Source organism: Typopeltis vanoorti, chromosome 6, assembly GCF_054136105.1.
Source record: "Typopeltis vanoorti isolate ZY-2024b chromosome 6, IOZ_Tvanoo_1.0, whole genome shotgun sequence".
Lineage (NCBI taxonomy): Eukaryota > Metazoa > Arthropoda > Arachnida > Uropygi > Thelyphonidae > Typopeltis > Typopeltis vanoorti.
Window position 1 is genome coordinate 10,972,060 of NC_143554.1, and position 16,168 is coordinate 10,988,227.

The following is a 16,168-nucleotide window of genomic DNA, read 5'->3' on the forward strand; positions in this document are numbered from 1 at the left end:
AGTACATGAAAAATTATTACACAGTATGCTCGAGAGAAATGTTATCAAACCATATACCAGGATCAGGAAGATAAACCATGCAAGAGTCAAATGGATGAACAGCATCATTACCTATCACATGCTTCAAGGAGTACATTTGGCAAATGCAGAATGCAAAATGAAATTGTGAGGCATGCCTATCTTAAAAGATGGTGACACGAATTAAGAATGAAGACAAAGTCATTTAGGATATCTATCACCAGCTGTCACTTGAACCAAACCAAATGCAATGTAATTTAAATTATAAAAAGTGACAAACTATCTGAAACATGCTCAGAAATAATTCTAAAAAGATAAATATGATAGTCACAGAAAAAAACATATTCCATCTAAAACTTAACATTTTAACTTGAGATTGAAAATGTCACTACTGTCAAAGGTTCATGGTATACTTTAAAAAATGTTTATGAATAAGTTGGGCTGAAATGCAGAATATTTTAAAGTAATGGCATACATTTTATCACCAATTATTGGGAAGGGAAAGTGCAAGCTTGAAAAAAATCTTTAAAGACTGAATGGCAATATCTAAAAATAAGAGAATCCTTTTATGGCTTAGTCAGCCATGGAAGAATGTGATGAAATTATCTGCAAGGACAAAAATGCAGCAATGGAATAAACAAATTACAGAGGCAACTGAGGAAAGAGGAAATTATAAATTTCTTGAGATGCCCATGAATGAATTCAATTCCCATTGCAGAACAAGATATAAGGACCTTTCAACTAAGTCTTGCTAGTCTGATAGAGAAGTAGCAAGGTTTTCAAATCTTGGCAACTCAGGTCTTTCCTACCTAAAATGTACGTTAAAACTTAACCAACATACTGATCTCAACAAGGATTGTGAAAATGTGAAAGATTCTGGAATGTGCATTAAAGGAATGACTATTGGGTTTCCCTTCCCACCCCTCTATGAATAATTTTTTCAGCATTATGGATTTTATGGAAGGTGGGGAAAAGATAAGAGGACATCCGTGGAAGTTGAGAATGAATGCTGCTAAGAAGGGAGTGAGGGTTCAATTTTTCTCTCATAGGGAAGTGTGTGATTGGAATGGATTGCCATTGGATGCTGTGAGTGCAAGCAGTGTGAATGAATTCAAGAATAAGTATGATAGCCAGTGTGTGTGTGTGTGTGTGTGTGTAGTATGAGGCCTCCCTCGATGAGTCCCTGACTCCCTGGAGATCTCTCTTAATAATAATAATAATAATAATATTAATTAATTCATTACAGGTCCCTTATCAACTTGTACTTCTCAAAATCATATTTTTCATAAGGGGAATGCAGTGACTTCATGTAAAAAAAAATTTATATAGCTAGAGATAAGTTTTTCAGTATTATTTTTATGAGAAGTTAGATATACATGAAAATGTACAATGTTATTAATTGTGTGCAGTTTTCTTAATTAAATAATAGATTGTACGTTGCAATTTGCCAGTCTGGTTGAAAGAGTAGTTCATATACCTGCTATCCATCCTACAGACCAGGGTTGAGCTGTACTATCAACATGAACATCCATGAAAATCTTTGAGAGAGATGAATCTCATTGTACAGTGTGGAGTGGTTTGTTAAAGTACCATGCTTGGTTTATGGTGCACTGTTCTGGGATTATGTAAAAAAAAAAAAAAAAAAATGCAAAAATGAAATAAATAATAATAAGAAAAACTTAGTCCACCCATGGTACTAATACAAGTTTACAGTTTTTCATGGGTGGGAGTTCATTAAAAAAAATCTTAAATTTTTGCATGCTGTTGGTTAGCTAAGCTGATTCATTGGATAGGTAAATAATCCAGATTTCCTCTGGTTAATCTTATTATTAATAAGATATTATTAATCCTAAACAAACAATAACTACATATTTCTGTTCTTTAATTTTATTTTTTACTGCTTACAGCATGGAGTTTTCTATTGACAGCTCATGTGCCATATTTGAATTTTATATTTATAAGAAATGGTAATTTCTTCCTAGTACTGGGTCACAGACTATACTTTGGTTATGCTAGCCTTAGAAAATTTGGTACTAGTACATATTCCTCAATATTTCTCATTGAATCTTCATACCATTGAAGCAACAATACAGCAATCTTCAGATATCTTTTTTACAATAAATTAGATTATCATCAAAAGAGAAGCATGCAGTATACCAGCAATGACCAACTTCTATATATAATGAATCATATACAGAAGTCGGTCATTATTGTATATGATGAGTCACTATTCAAATAGCCAGGAGCCAGATACAATGTTTCAAAACAAAAAAGTGATATATTACAACTGGGAAGAATAAGAGGTAAAAGTTTTAAAGTTATCTAAATATCATCTATTTTTCTTATAACACACATATATCATTGAATAAGCAAATAAATATCAGAAAACAGACAAGCAAATTGTGCTGATCTTTTCATGGCCAGAAGGAATGCAATATAAACCAGAGCAGTACACAGACCATCCTCTGGCCACTGCTATAATACATTATTCCAATTTAATGTACAGGCATACAGTGGACCTGCAAAAGAAACTTATTTCTGAAGTATCAACAGATTCAGTCTTCAAATTGTTGACATCAGTGTTGTCCAACTGCTAAGTCCACAGATCCATTAAAATGATAGATGTAGGTTATCGATATATATAATGCCTATATAATTTTACCAATTTGTGTATTTTGTAGACCAGAGCCTCCCAGAATTGGGAAGCTCTGGTCTACAAAGGCACCTCATACCTACAGGGTAGCACTGCCTGCTACCATGACTATCCACCATGTTTTAATAAGGAAATACCGTGAGTAGACATATGAATTAAAAATTCGTGTGTAGAGGCTTAAGTGCTGTGAGGACATCATGTTGGAGGCTTAATGGATTTTTTTTTTACAGCACTCAGAAAAGATTAACACAGAATTTAATACTTCCTATATTTTGTCTCAGTCACTGAGACATCTTCACGGATTACAAAAAAACAAATGTAACATAAACACACATAACAAACAATACTAAGCCCAACCACGTGGGTGACACTAAAGTAATAACTAACTACGTGGCTAACACTAAAGTCCTAACTAAATAGTTAGGACTTTAGTGTACTAGTATTAGTATAGATAACTATACTAATACTACTATGTTTTGCTAATATTATCTATGTAGTATAGATAAAAAGGAGGAAATAATATATTGCAATTAGCCTTTTTAGATCTTTTAATTCTTTTCCAACCAGATGATAACCTGCATTTCTCAGTCTATAGAAAGACGACTCATACAGGCCATTATATCCCTGCTGAATTTCATCAACATCCCAGTCAAAAGGCAGGAACTATAAAAACACTGGTTCATCAGGCCCACTCCTTTTGTTCTTCAGACGTCTGTTACAACAAAAAGAACTGCAATATATTATTTCCTCATTTTTATCTAGTGGATATAAGAATTCCTTCGTCAAAAGAACTTTGAGTAGTTTTAATATGTCTTCCTCTTCTAATACAGAAGAAATAAAATGCATTCCCATCCCTTATGTGCAAGGCATTAGTGAATGCATAGCAAAAGTTTTAAAACCACTAAATATTTATGTTGCCTTTCGACCTTTAAGAAAAATCTCCACCTTTCTCACTTCTCCAAAGGACAAGCTTCCACATCTTAGTTATCCAGGTGTGTCTACCAGATTTCTTGCTCTTGTGGATTATCTTATTTCAGAAGATCTGCCTCTATTCGGCTAGAAGAATAACAGTAACCTGAACAGTGTGGACTTGCAGAACATGCTATTATCACTGGACATAGAGTTCTTCACAAAAGTCGGTTCCTCATGGAATGGCTTTATAAAGAAATACGTGAAACTTTACTTCACCCTCCTAACTTAAACAGATCCGATGGCTTACGTCTATCCCCTTTATAGGAGATAGTACTTTATAAATCAGCTAATCTTTCCTAACTTTTTATTGTATATATTATATATACATATGTATTTTTTTTTTTAGTTAGGAAATTTATTGACCTTTTTAGTTATCTTACATTAGCTACTTAGGTGGTGTCTTTTGGAATTGTCAGTTATTGTTTAATTAGCTTCATAAATGTACTGAAGATGCCTGTGATACTCAGGCATTAATAAATAATATTTTATGTGAGTTAATTCCGTTATTATAATTTTTGACTATCCACCAGTATCAACCTGCCATAATTATTTTTCCTATTGCTTGCCATATAGCAGAAAAATTTCCTTGAGTTAACCTTGGCCTGACCAGCCAATCTCCTCTCATACTGCACCTTTTCTTTCTTTCTTTACCATGCTCATCACCTTTCTAGCCTGCACTTTATACTCTTCATGGATCCGATCATCACCAATCATCTTGTATCTCCTCCATAGCATTTTTTTTCCCCAACACAGTTTATTTGATTTCAGTGTTCATCCATTTCACTCCTACCCTATTTATTCGCTTAATCCTTGGTATAGAGCCTTCATACCTCAGTTGGTACAGACGAAGCCCTTTAGTCGGAAAGATTTGTTCCTCGTGCATTTATGACACGAGGAACCTTTATCTGGTCTCTTTCAACTAAAGGTGAGTTAGCTGGTCTCATACAGAGGTAGAGGATTATTTCTCCAGGAAACTCAGGTTTCTTGTCCCTCAATGGAGGGCACAACCTCAACCAGTCCTAAGGGACAGATGAGGAAAAATTAAGGGGGGGGGGACCCAACATGACACCAACCCTTGGTATGCAGTTATATATTGCTTGTGTCAGATACTGTCTTATGAATTTTCATGCACTGTCTACACCATTTCTGCTCAGCTCATCTACCCAATGTACTGATGCTAACTGACTACAGAACTTCCTATAATCACCTGCTTTATACTTCCACAATATATCCAGTGGTGAACTATGGAAATTTTAACAAAGGGCTTGCATCGTTGATCAAAAAAACAAAACAAAGGGCTAACTTAGCCCTTATAATACTTATATTGCGACTTTGTAGAGCTTTTGACAGATATGATAATTCCTGTAGAATATCAATCATTAATGCTAGATCTTTTAAAAATTCCAAATTGAGAAGTCAGTTTAAAAAGCCCTTATATTAATCATTTGATGCAAAATGCTTGCATAAAGTGGATAATTTCTCCACACAGCAAGAACCGCTTGTAAACTGCAAGCTACCCATCGTGGTCCAAACACACAACCTGTCTTTAAAATTTCGATACCAAGGCCTTTTGCAATCGTATTTAATTCTCGTTGATTTTTTGGTGACTGATGATAAAAAGTATATAATTTATCCATAAATATTTCAAAATGATTTATTTCTTTAATGTTTTTTATTGAATCATCTAATGCTAATTGTAAACGATGAGCTACGCAATGCCAAATCAAAATGTTGGGAAATCATTGTAGAAGTTTGATTGCAACACCTGATTTGTTTCCTAACATTACACTAGCTCCATCAGAATAAAATGCAATGAGATGATTTTTTAAATAGTTATCAGAAAATCCACATGAATTTAAAGTAGCAATTATAGTAGCACGGTGATAATTTCTAGTTCTACAAGATTATTATTATTAAACAAGAAGAACGAGTGGCTCACAAATTTGAGAAAAATTTAACAAATGGCTTGCACGAGCCCCTTATAGCTCACCACTGCATATATCCATTTTTGGCAGTAACCTTTTCTTGTTTCACCACTTTCCAAACAAGTACCTCATGATCACTCTTACCAACCAGTAGCAGTGTCAACACCTCATTAAAAACTACATCTTGTAAAATTATCACCAAATCCTAAACATTGAAGCCTCCAGTTGCTTCAGTCACATGCTGCTTAAGATATTCATCTTTCAGAAATTCAACAAACTCACTCTCCTTGTTCCCATACACTATCTCCTCCTTCCATTCAATATTCCTGTAAATTCTATATTATCTAAAGATATCTACATAACTTACCATTTGGACACGTTTCGCCACCGGGACATACTTTACTGAAGATGCCTGGGCATAGAGTGATGAATATGGAGATAACTTTTACTGAATGCTGATGGAAAGAATGAAATAACTCATGTAAATATATGACAAATTATTTATGTAATATGTAAATATATTCAATGTAAATCAAATCTCTTATCGCTGAAATATTAATGTGTGTGTGAACAGTGTACAAGAAAAATCACTTCTTGAAATTTTTGGGAAGTGATTAACACTTTACTGTATACATTTAAAAAAAAAAAAAAAAATAGCCAGTATAACCTCACTATCAAGGTCTTCTACTTCTTCCAACTCTTTTGGAATATTTTCTGTTAAACAATAATAAAGCATAATTAAATATTAACACCATACGAGCAGTTTACAAGACAGTATTCAAACCAGTTTTAAGTTATGGATTTGAGAGTTGGATTAGAAATAAAGCACTTGATCAAAGACTAGAGACCACAAATAAGAAGGTCTGAGAAAAATTAGGGGAGTGAACAGATAGTATTAATGGCAGAATCATATTAAAAATGAAGATATTAGAAAGGAACTTGAAATTGTTAGCATATAAGAATGTGTAAGCAGAGCTAATCGAAAATGGTACTGGCCACTTAAATAGAATGGGTGAGGAAAGGTCAGCAAAACAGGTGTTTGATTCCAACTAGGTGGATTGATTCAGTCGGAAGTGCCTTAGAAGCACAAAATGTGGGATATGACAATATTGGAGTGCTGACATATAACAGACTAATTTGGAGGAAAATTGTGGATAGGAGACTAAAAATGATGTAAAGTTAATTGTGTAGTGTTGTCATGGTAGGCTGAACACCCTTTGAGAATACTTTCATGAAATTGTTGACAATGATGAAAAATTAACTTTTCAACCTGTACTAAATTAGTGATATTGTGATATCAGTCTTTCTAAAGTCAGATTCCATGTAGGATGAATCAGAATGTCAGCCACTATGTCATTTATTTAGGTTTTTTTTTTTTTTTTTTGTTAATTCCATAAGCAACAGGGTGTTTAACCTCTAAATATAATCTCATGGCTGACAACAGTTTTTTAATTATAATTCCACTTACAAAAATTCTAATTCACTGTATTCACCACATTCACTATATCAACTGTGAATGAGAGGGGATAAGGATTAGATTAATCAGAAACCATGTTCTAGAGACCAAACTAGGCACTTTTCCAAGCTGCCTTCACGTGTCTAATAAGCAGGTTGGTAATGTCATACAATGTTAAAATGGTTTTTTTCCCCCAATGTGTAAGATTTCAAGGTTCTTACATACACCAAAATCTCTGCATCCTCACATTATCATATATATAATAGATCCTCATATATACAAAATTCATTGCTCTTGTGGCATTTGCTATGCAGGCCAGACAAAACATTCTGGAAAGATATGTTTCCATCAAGTAGTTTGGCAAGAAATAACATATACTGATCATAACTGTTTTATAAAGAAATTTAAATAAGCTTCAGAAATACTCCATATCTCCACAAAATGTAACAAACCCCAAGTTTTAATCCTACACTAAGTTTGGTCTGCATTTATTAAAAAAAAAAAAATCTAATGAGCAAGGAACTGGGATATGATACGTGTTATGCCACAGAATGCGATAGCAATGACTAGCATTGTTCTAACAACTGCAAATTAGTTAACACATAGTTTTTTGGTCACTTTGTTTATATGCACTAGTGGTGAAGTTCTGATAAAAGTTTAGAAATACGTGATTTCTAAATTTTCATTTCAATATCGAAATGAAAATATTTTTCTTATACAATAAATTTACTGTCACTTAATCTTAGAGAAGTTATCACTGCATTTGCTTTTATAAGGTTAAGTTTTCTCTGTCATATTCAGCTTTCCCAAGAGGCTAATCAAATTAAGACCATTCTAAATCTCACATATAAGCACCTGCGTAGCTCAGTGGAAGTGGAGTGTGCCATCTATGGTGCTAAAACGCCCGAAGAGAGACCGTTGTTAGTTAAATTCTAGTCTAGATGAGCTTTTACTAAGCCTTTTTTTTGCTGGCCTGGTTGGCCAAGTGGTTAGCATATCTGCTCTCCAGCCAAAGGCTGTGGGTTCGAATCCTGCCATGGGCATGGATGTGTTGTGATTGTCTGTGAAAATACTAGTAGTGGTGGTGAGCGATGTAGCTGATGTTCACTGTAGTCGGTAGATTGAGTGGTGGAGACAGAGTTGTAGAGTAGGTGCCATTCCTTAATGAGTCCTTGGACTTCCTGGAGGTGTCACATAATAATAGCAATAATAAAAATTGATTCTCTTCCTTTTGTTCTTTTATTACTCTTTCAAAATAGGTTATGTTGTAGTTTCGCCAGCAGATATTTAATGGCAAAGAGATTTTATGCTTTTTTTTTTTTTGGAAAGACAAAAAAGGTGAAACAATTGAGATGAGAGATAATTATATTTAACATATGCTTTATTAATATAATTTCAGTAAATTATACTTGTAAAGAAATTATATTCTTGTTTAATCCTTTATCCAAGTGTAAGCAAACAAAGGACTAAGCTACTTGAATAAACAGGCCAATGGCTTCACATCAATTGTCTTAGTACCCCATAATGCAAAGTACACTTCCTTTCAGAAGTGTATATTGCTCTACATTAACGGGATTAAATATTATTGCTATTTAGATTTTATGAATTACAAGATTATCCATGCTAATTGTTACTCTACTTGTCATACTTTTCTTTAATTGACATCGAAATGCATTCGGTATTCCCTCCTGCAATGCACTCTGACTTCACCATGACAAAGTTTTGCTCATCAAACAAACTTTTTCTTATCCCCCCCCCTCCCACCACCTTATGAAAATTTCATGTTTATTCATTTTATAAACTCCTCTCACCAACTTTCATTTCTCTGGTAAATCCATTCTTTCCAGCTTGATTATGAAACTTGCATGTGTCCAATTTGTACATTCTGTATATCTCTGACATGAAATAATAATAATTCCAGTACTAAAATGCACAAAAATCATAATCATCATCAAATTCCTCATATGGTACCATCAAGGAGTGTAGAGAATACTATAATAGTAAAACATGAACGTTTACATTATCACTAATTTTCTAATTACAATTTTTCTACAAATTAGTCTATTTTATCGTAACACTCTACTATTGTAGATTTTATGTTTCAGTTTTAAAAGATACTTCTTACTGCATGTTGGTCTTCCTCTGTTTTTTTTTTTTTTTTTTTTTTCAGTCATCCTGGTATCAAATTGTTATGCTAACTTTTCTTCCTATTCTGTTTAAGTGACTATCCACCTCAGATGAGCTTTGCTCACACATTCCTGAAAATGTCAAGATCCTTCTTAATATCTTCATTTTTTTAAATATGATTCTGCCATTTATCCCATCTGTTCACTCCTCTCATTATTCTCAGAACTCTATATCTGTGGTGTCTGGTTTTTGATCAATTGTTTTACTTCTAACACAGCTCTCAGCTTTGCTGATTCTATTATCGATTGCTACATTTAATCTGCCCTCAATAGATGGAATGTTTTGTTTGTTCTATAGGTTTTGCATTTAGATTGCTGTTTAAGTTTTCTACATACATGTCCAATTTTCATAGTTTGAATCTTTTTATTATTGATTTTCATGACATGTTTATTAGAACATTTATTCAAATTTAGTTAAGTAAACATGCAAACAATCTCTATAATGGCAATGAACTTGATGTTGATATCAGCATAGAAAATCAAAATGAAGATAATCTAGGACCCCCAATAATGCGAGAAGAATTTGATAAAGCACTGTCCGAAATAAGTAATGGAAAAAAGTCCAGGTGTAGACAATATTCCTATAGAACTGCTACAAAATCTAGGTGATGAGACAAAAACCTTACTCTATCAATTAATAGCTCAAATCTATGGTAGAGGAGAAATACCAAAGGAGTTTATGAACTCAACCATAATACCAATACCAAAAAAGAATAATGCAAACAAATGCAGCCAATTTAGAACAATAGCTTAATCCCACATGTCAGCAAAATTCTGCTAAAAATTATTGAAAAATAGATTGTCTATTAGATGAAGACCAATTTGGATTCAGAAAGAATAAAGGAACAAGAGAGGCAATACTCTGTTTAAGAACAATAATAGAGAGAAGATTAGACCTTAGTCAAAATACTTACATTTGCTTCCTTGATTTAGAAAAAGCGTTTGATAAAGTAAACCAGCAAATACTCCTAAATTGCCTAACTAATATCGGCATAGATTTGAGGGATAGGAAAATAATTTATCAAATTTACAAAAATCGAAATGGATGGATTAAAATCAATGATAAGGAGAAAATAATAAATATCAGGAGTGGAGCAAGACAGGGATGTATACTTTCACCACTTTTATTTAATTTATATATTGAAAAGGCCCTTCAGGAAACTAAAGATAAAATAAATAGTGGCATAAAGATAAATGGTGAGCAAGTCATGTGTATAAGATTTGCTGATGACATAGCCCTTGTAGCAGAAAACAGAAGAACGTTAAAAACAATGCTAGAATTACTAAATAACAACCTTGAAAAATATAAATTGAAAATCAACACAGATAAGCCTAAAATCATTGTTACAGGCAAAATCCCTATCAATATAGAGCATATAGACATCAGCGGGGAACAAATAAAACAAGTGAAAAGCTTTAAATATTTAGGAAGCCTAATAACAGAAGATGGCAGAACAAGAAGACATAAGATCAAGAATAAACAACGCAAAAGCCCAATTCGCTAAGATGAAAAGCATTTTAACAGGAAACCTCAACCTACAATTGAAAAAAAAAATTAGTAAAGACATTGATATGGAGCATTGCACTGTATGGATATGAAACTTGGATTCTAGGCAGAGAAGATAAGAAGATTGGAGGCTTTTGAAATGTCGTGCTGGCGTCGCATGAACAAAATAAAATGGACAGAAAATAAATCAAACCAACAAGTCCTGAGAGAGATAAACGAAACAAGAACTCTAATAAAATCGATCAAAATTAGAAGGGATAGGTGGTTTGGACATATACTTCAACATGATGGACTTGTGAAAAGAATAACTGAAGGCAAAATAGAGGGGAAAAGAAGAAGAGGCAGACCAAGGGAAAGCTTTCTTGACCAAGTCAAAGACAGCACGGGTTTGAGGAGTTACCAGGAAGTTAAGAAAAAAGCCAATGACAGAGCGGAATGGAGGAAATTGCTGCTGAGCTACCAGTCCCAAGACTGATGCAACTGATTATGAAACATGCAAACTTGCATTGGATTTACTTAGGAGTATACCATCACCTACATAAATTAAATTAAGATTAACATTTCCAATTTGGTATGGGTATTTGAAAAGTTATTTGTAAATCTCACATGATTTACAAATTTGTTATTTGACATAAAACTTTTGAAGATGTTACATTTAATATATAGTGCTTCCACATCAGAATGTCATTATTTTAAATGCCTAATTTTACTTCAAAGCATCTGTTACCCACCTTTCAGTTTTAACTAATGATTTAAATCTGATCCTTAAATTGTATTGCTTTGTTAATGTCATTACACTATATACTTATGATGTTTGAACATCTTTTCTGTTGGCACCTTTATCATATATCTTTTGATCTACAAAACTCATATATAGATACTTGTTATATTCCCATGATTTTTCAACTATCTGTCTTAAAGTAAAATCTGATCCTGACCTCCCCCCCCCCCTTTTGGTGTGAACTCCACTGTTCACCTTCAAGTTTCTCTTCCACAATTTTTCTTGGCCTCTTCTCAATAAGCTTGTATAAATGTTACGTGGAACATTCAGTAGGGAAATTAATCTGTAATTGTCACATTCAATTTTATTTCCCTTTTTCTAGATGGATACATTGAGATCTCTACTGCAGTCTTCTGAAATTTGACCTTCTGAATTCTGACACCATGGATTCTGAATTATACAGTGCAGCAATATGGAGTATAAAAACTTTTATACTCCCTACAGCATTTCTGTTTGAATATAATCTATTACAGCTGGCTTCCAATTTTAAGGTTTCTGATGGCTTATTCCACCTCAAGTAATCATGTACTCCTGATTGCATTTATCTTGAATATTTTGTACCAAGGCTTCACTTCCTGATTTATTTAACAATCTTTTAAAGTAATTACTCCTGACATCTAGGATATCTTTCTTCAGTTTTCATATGACCTTTACATCCAATTTTTTTTAAAGCTATTTCCAAATTTTTTCAATAGCTTCCAGAACATTTTGCCTCCTCCTATATTCTCTCCACAATCTTCCCAATACTTTTGTTTAGCTACTTTTGCAATACTACTTGCTTTCATACATTTTTCTCTATTCTCTCAGAGCATATGCAAACTTCTTTACTAGGAACTCCTAGTATAGAAGTTTGCCATGAGTCCACCATGGAGTTCTGATTTTTCCATCTTTGCAGATGACTTCACCACATGCCTGTCTGGCTTAATCAATGTTTTCTTCAATGAGCCAGTTAGTCACCAAGGTTGACTGTGTTCAAACTCCTTGAATTTTATCTTAAGTAATATTTGTATACTTGAGTCTACAATTCATCTCTGAGAGAAGCTGATTTCATTTTTAGAAAACTTTACATTTATTCTTTTCAATATGTTATTAAAAAAAAAGAAAAAAGAATCAAAGTTGAGCTTCTTTCAGAGATGAACTGTACACTTTTGATTCTGTTCAAAACAATGGTGATCACTTTCTATTTCAAATCTCCTCTACCCTCTTGTGTCCTGAAGTTTGAAAATATTGCTACCCACAATAACATAGTCAATGAGACTTTTATTTCTTGTTCTCTCCATGTAAATCTGTGCATTTCTTCATGTTAAACATGATGTTAGTGATGACTAGTCCATGTCCTGAAGAAAAATCTAGCAGATACTTATCAAACATTAACTCTGCTCTTTTTCAAAAATTTTCCCAACATATATCAGTATTGAGAAAATCTGTTTCTCAGTTTCAGCCACAAGTAGTAAAATGCATTCGTGACTGAAATCCTTGAAAATATTTTCTCACTCCTGTTACTGCTTATCTCATAATTTTTTCATAAATTACTCCATGCATCCAGAATATCCTTATCTTCAATTTTTATGGTATTTTAGCCACCTATGACTCCTTTCTTGGCACGGTTTTTTTTTGTTATATAGTATGCCATAAAAGCTATATTAAAGTAATACAGAAACTGTATTTGTAAACCTCATATGATTTACAAATTTGTAATTTCACATAAAACTTCTGAAGTTATATTTAATATACAGTGCTTCCATATCAGAATGTCATTATTTTAAATGCAAATATTTCGCAAGTCAAACTGTTCATAGTAATCTAACGTAAGATAATTGTTCACCTACTCCAAGTTCTGTGGGCATGTATACCAATTGTAATCAACCTCAGGGTGGGAAAAGTCTAACAAAATGATCTGTGTTTTGTGGTATACAAAATTTCAATCAGTATTCTTATGTAAGAACTGAGACAAGTCTGCATGATGATAAATAGATTAAGTAATTGTCTAATGAATTTAAAGAAATTCAGGATAATGAAAAATAAATCTAAGGACACCTGAAAACATTGAATGCCCATTTCTTAAATAGCTGGACGGGTGGGGAACAGTCCATTTCCTATCCACAATACTTTTATTATTATTATGTGACATCTCGAGGGAGTCCAAAGACTCATCAAGGGAGAGTGTGCCAATAGCATCGAATGAATGATCCCTTCCAACTACTAACCGTGCTCAAACCTGCTTAACTTTTTGCTGAGCCATTAGTAGCAGAGGCTCTACCAATTGACCAATCTTCCCAGTCTTACATCAGGAGATTTCTTTACATAACACTATAGAAGACATACATATGAGAAGCAACTATAAGAGTTAAAACATTGTTGCCATAGCTGTGTCAGAAATGTTGGAGTACAATGATAAGCTGAATTACAGGCTGGATATATTATTATTATTAATTTTTTTTTTTTTAATGGAGCTTACACTGAACCTGTTCAACTAAAAAACTTTATACACAAATCTCATTTAAAATATTACCTGATGTATCTAATTTTTTCAAGAAATATTTACATAAAAAACACTGATATTCTTTGGTGGAAATCTTGTATAATAAAGTGCTTTGCTTCTTTTAGTTTTTTTTTTTTTTTGTAGTAAGTCATTTAACTTTCAAAATAATATAATTAACTTTTTAGATTTTATAATGATACATCTGATAAATGCAGATAGGTAAAATAATATTTATACCCAGAAACTCGTTTTCCTGGTAAGAATGGCGTTTCTTAAAGTTTATGTATCATGACTTATTGTTTTAAGCAATAACCAGTACATTTGCTTGCCCTCTGCACAACATACAGTAATTCTAGAACTGCTGTTAACTTCATGGACTACTTTAGATAAATCACAATATTAACATACCACAACTCTATATTAGTACAATAAATTTAGTTACAGTACTCTTGCAAAAAAAAAAAAAAAAAAAAGCCATCTAAAAGTTGAGAGTGGTGAGCAAGTGGAATTCGTGAATGCATTTAAAAATCATGTTTTCGACTTTTCATTATAGGTCTCTTCTGTTCACTGTTTGGTGTGGTGATGCTATATTTGATGAGTACTTCTCCCTAGAGGATTCTGATTCCAGGAGAACTCTGCAATGACAACGACAACAACAAAACTAGTAATTGGCTATAAACTAGCTATAAAGTTCCAAAAGGGATGCATTAAAAACTATATATATACACAAAGTACACACACACGATTTTTTTGTAAAATAATATTATGTATATAATAGCAAAGAATAAGTTCAATGCACCTATTATTTTACAAAAAAGAACTGTATGTATGTGTGTATATATATATACACACACACACAATTTTTTTTTTGTGAAATAGTAGGTGCAGTCTTTGCTATGGGGGGAAAGAAAATTGTTTACTAATAATTTTTACTTCACAGGGTGATAATGTTTTTGGAAGAAGAACAGCAGATCACGTATAAAACCCACAGTGATTACACATACATTTATTACAAAAATATATAAAAATTAATAGAATGTATACGATAATTATTAATAAAAAATTCACATAACAATAACAAATATAAAAAAAATAGCAAGTATCATAACAATAGACGGCAAATATCACTAAATAACTTGTTGCATACTAAGTAAATATGTATAAAGATATTGAATATTAAAAATTTATTAAATGTATCACATCAATAATCCACTATTAATAAAAGTATAGGTACGCCGTACTGTTCCCTCCCCAACCCCACTCCAAAAAAAAAACACTGTGTGTGTTATATAAAATAAAACGCGCGTGTAGAAATATACATATATACATATACACCAGCATATTCTAATTCTCCTCCTGATGTCTGGAATTAAAAACCATGCGAAAGATTCAATTCCACACACCAATAAAACATTTCCTTCCCGACGCACGTGTAACTAGTTAACAATGCAATACTTACAGTCAACATTTTTCAGGTACTCGTTAACTTGTGTCGCTTATATTAGATTAACTACGAAATATACTTTATTACCACAGGCTGTTAACGTTACGTTACACGACTTCGACCCACATTAAAACTGGCTTAAATGTTAGACGAAAACAAATGTACAAGAACGTTCAAAAGTCAAGTGCGTAATATCCCCTACAACTCAGTATCCACTGCGCGATGTCCTCTGGCGATAAGTGGGTTAACAGTGGTTCAAGATGTTTACATTTTGCTGACAGAAGATCACATATCGTCTAAAGTTTAGACTCTAAACTTTAAGTTTGATTGGAAATCAACAATCTGGTGTACCTCGTAAAATAGAAGAATATGATAAAAAAATAAACATAAATAAATACATAAAACAAAATAAAAGAATAATATATTGTATATTTTAATTTATTGTAATTGTTATTGTTTGGAATTACAACCGACTCAACTAAGGCTATAAAACCAATGTTTTCTGTCTGCTTATGTTCTTCCCGGTTTTTCTGTTTTACAGGACGAAAAATCCATGTTTCGAAGAGGAGAAAAACTTGCCACCACCCTATGAAACCGACTAATGCATAACTCGCCTTTAGCTGAAAAGCCTTTATAAGGGTTCTTCGTAGACCGGATTCGAACCTGATCTTTCCAATCCACAGGCATCGTTGATTATTTATTATACGAGGGCTCTGATGATTTATTTAGTTTTTTCAAGCCGTC

General features: G+C 32.9%; 1 protein-coding gene across 1 annotated transcript in view; it reads right to left on the reverse strand.

The window, feature by feature from the left end:
• The window catches only part of LOC150105281 (progranulin-like), a 35,038-nt gene extending 19,407 nt beyond the window's left edge, over window positions 1-15,631 (reverse strand). Inside the window, exons 1-2 of the mRNA XM_090394064.1 lie at window positions 15,440-15,631; window positions 5,936-6,023 (exon numbers count right to left, since the gene is read on the reverse strand). Coding sequence (XP_090250190.1) covers window positions 5,936-6,023; window positions 15,440-15,448 — 97 coding nt within the window. The 5' untranslated portion in view covers window positions 15,449-15,631. The remainder of the gene's footprint in view (window positions 1-5,935; window positions 6,024-15,439) is intronic.
• Window positions 15,632-16,168: the final 537 nt, after the last annotated feature.